The sequence below is a fragment of the Centrocercus urophasianus genome, unplaced genomic scaffold (genome assembly GCF_019232065.1).
Source record: "Centrocercus urophasianus isolate 14NV4802_14NV808 unplaced genomic scaffold, USGS_Curo_1.0 seq_10, whole genome shotgun sequence".
NCBI classification, from domain to species: domain Eukaryota; kingdom Metazoa; phylum Chordata; class Aves; order Galliformes; family Phasianidae; genus Centrocercus; species Centrocercus urophasianus.
The window spans coordinates 46,513,341-46,516,542 of record NW_024884142.1 but is presented as its reverse complement, the minus strand read 5'-3'; the positions used below and the strand labels follow the sequence as shown (position 1 = coordinate 46,516,542).

The 3,202-nt window shown below is 34.8% G+C and overlaps 1 protein-coding gene across 1 annotated transcript in view; it reads left to right on the top strand.

Annotated features, from left to right (window-relative positions):
- The first annotated feature begins 1,055 nt into the window (after positions 1–1,055).
- The window catches only part of TMEM244 (transmembrane protein 244), an 11,522-nt gene continuing 9,375 nt past the window's right edge, over positions 1,056–3,202 (top strand). Inside the window, exon 1 of the mRNA XM_042829884.1 lies at positions 1,056–1,088. Coding sequence (XP_042685818.1) covers positions 1,056–1,088 — 33 coding nt within the window. The remainder of the gene's footprint in view (positions 1,089–3,202) is intronic.

Genomic DNA, 3,202 nt, shown 5'->3' with positions numbered 1-3,202 from the left:
CAATAATTTATGCAAATTAATTTAGTTTTTTATTGTTGTTTGATTCTATTCCTTTGACATCACTGTACTATGCTGAAGCACAGGTCTTCATATTCACATTTGGGACAAGGAAAAGAATTTTACACAATACTATTTGTACATTCTGTAGAGTATTCGCAATCTGGTACAAATCAAATAAGCAAAAGTTTTTGTGTGCTTTGTACAGACCGTATCTTAAACTAGACAGCATTAATTTTACTCAATTAGAAAGACACTAACAATTATGAAACCTGCACAGATTATGTAAGTGATAGGAAAAAGAAAAAAAAAAAAAAAGTTCATTAAGTTTTCAGAAGCATTCCTTTATATGATCTAATTTTTTTTTTTTCCAGCACAGCATAATGAATCGTAATGCATCTGCAAAAAGTCAAATCCAAATCCATTAAGGAATTGCTCAGTTGAAGGTGAAGCTTCTCTAAAGCATGGTAAATTTCACTCTCCTGAAGAAATAAGAAAAGGAGAAGAGTCATAATGTAAGTCTATCATTTCTTAACCTAATTATACCTAATTTAATGTGAACTACATGTAATGTAACAAAGTGATAGTCAGAAGAAAAGTGTTACAAGGAACAAGGTGGAGAATGTACTCTTCCACACCTATGATCAACATAATTAATGTTAAAAATCATAAAACTAATTGAGAGTATGGAGTTGTGGCAATCTTAATGACCTGTGATCAAATGAGGGCTGAAAAAATCAAACAGAAATGAGCAAATACTATTCATAATTTTGTCTCTAAATGGCGAATTTGTATTACAGATAGGTTTTTGCCAGTTGTGGATACAAATGGTATGAGCATTAAATCAGTGACTAGGATTTTCTGTTTGGTCTTCAGCAGCTTAGAGTTATCTCACAGATGGCTTCTGTCTCAGTTCAGTTTAATCCAATCAACTTACCTCACTCTGTCCTGTACTTACCTATAAGAATGTTTTTTGGGGTGAAAACCAGCTGCTTCTTTCTGTTGATATTGGCATAAGAAGTATAGCTACAACACTTCCTTTCACTCATCATGTGTCCATGGCTCTCAAGGTCAAAACTGCTGAAACCAAGGTAAAGGGAACTGAGTGTGTATAGTGCTGTAGTACTTAGAGTGATAGTAGTATTTAGAGTTAGTCAGCTCCTGCAGATCTTGAAAAAGCAGTTGCTTTCATTCTTACAGAGTAGGTCTTAATGTTCTTTTTCTAAGAAGTAAACTGCAAAGGAGATCTTATCCAATAGGACTGGTAATAAGTACTGAAAAGTACATTTTATTAGAAGGATTTCAAAATATATGGAGTGGTGCATGTATGAAATATAATCTTGGAATTTTATCCCAAGTTTAATGACACTGCTGTATTTCTGAAATTCTTTCAATGCCTTTGGCATGTAATAAATGACTTTCTCATTTCTCAATAAATGTATTTCTCTCTTTGAAATATTTGAGGGGTTAGAAAGGGAAAAAAATAAGTTTGAAAATAAAATATATTTTGATATTCAAAAAATATCCAATTTTCTGTGGAAAGGTTTAAAAAATGGAATGTGATACAACTGGAAATTTTTCAAAGGGTTTCAATTTTCATGTTATTCACTTCGGATCATATTCTTAGCACTGAGCTGCATGTCTTTCTTTAGCTTCCTTGACTGGGCAAAGCACTTTAATACTTCACTGTGTCACTTAGACAGGGACTAATGTTCTGGATACAGAGAGAAAAATCCAAGGCCTTTGAAGCCAAAACAAGTTTGTCACTGACTTCAAGAGAGGCCAGGAATTTACCTACTGTAATTAGAGGTCAATAGGCCATCAGCTCACAGTCTTTTTTCAGCCTTGTTATTTTCACTTCAGTCCTGTCTTACCACTTTTATTACAGTACAAATCTGCATCTGGAGCAGATAAGGCTTACAGGAGGCAGATAAAGGAGAATTCCAGGAAACGTGCATCTGCTCAGAGAAATAAAATGAAAATGATTCTCACCCAAAATGTGCCGTGGATTCATCTGCCAATCTTTACCAATGTTTGCCAATGAGATACTTTCAGGGCAGAAGGGGCAGCGTGTTACTTGCAGGTAACAGTGTAGTCAGTGAACACTTCAGTGACCATGGAGTACATCAAGAAGAAGAAAAGATCACGTAAGTTATTTAGCCAATTGCCTTTTGGAATAATAGTAAAGATACAGGACATGGGAAAGCTGTAATTTCCCCTCAGAGAAAATGAGCTGACATTCTCCATTTTTATTTTACTTTAATGAAATAATAGCAGTAGAAAAGTAGAAACTCTCCTGGATATTTGAGTATTGACAAATACTAGTTTGTACAGGTATAGTGGGTTTCTTGCCTACTGTTCCTGTAGTTTTGGGGCATAGATACAGTGATGTACTTTCACTTTCCATATCTAGCAATAAAAATAATATAAACCATTTGCAAAATGGTCCACACTGCCATCAGTATCAGATGGTTCTACAAGTATATTATTTATCATGTGGCCAGAAGTAAACACTGGGGATGTTCAAGTGAAGCTTCGTCCAGAAAGGCACCTGGTTTTTCTTTAAATAATCCATTATTTCCAAAGGCAGTTTGTTCCATTAACTAATTGCCTTTACAGTTAAAAATGTCTTTCATGTATTTTTGCCATTTGTCTAGCTATAACTTGCAGCTGTTTACTTCATATGGCTTTTCTGATAGATTAAAGAGCCCCTAAGTACCTGGTATTTTCTGCCTACGAAGGTACTTATCCATCATAATCAAATCAGCCCTCAGAGCTAAACAGATTGACCTCTTTAGAGTTGTAGTCCTAATGAAAAAAGCATTTCTAGCCATCAGATCTCTTTTATGGCTCTTCTCTGCACCTTCTTCATTTCTTAACATACTTTAAAAATTGCTGATGCTAAATTGGATGCTGCTTTGTGTTCCCTAATCCTATGCTATGAGGTAATACTTCTTCACTTATCTTCATATTCTCCCACCTTAAAACATAAAGGCTTAAGGGCTTGTTTTGTGTCACATAATGGTAAGGCAAGCTCCCAAAACTGAATTAGCTTGAGCTAATGTTCATCAGTAGCTCTTTTCAGAGACACTGCCTCCTTGAATAAGGACTGATTTTTCAGCAGCTTTTACCTACACACAACAAATTAAATAGAAATGAAAATTACATTTCAGAACTGGCTTATGTTGTGGGTTGTTTTTTTTTG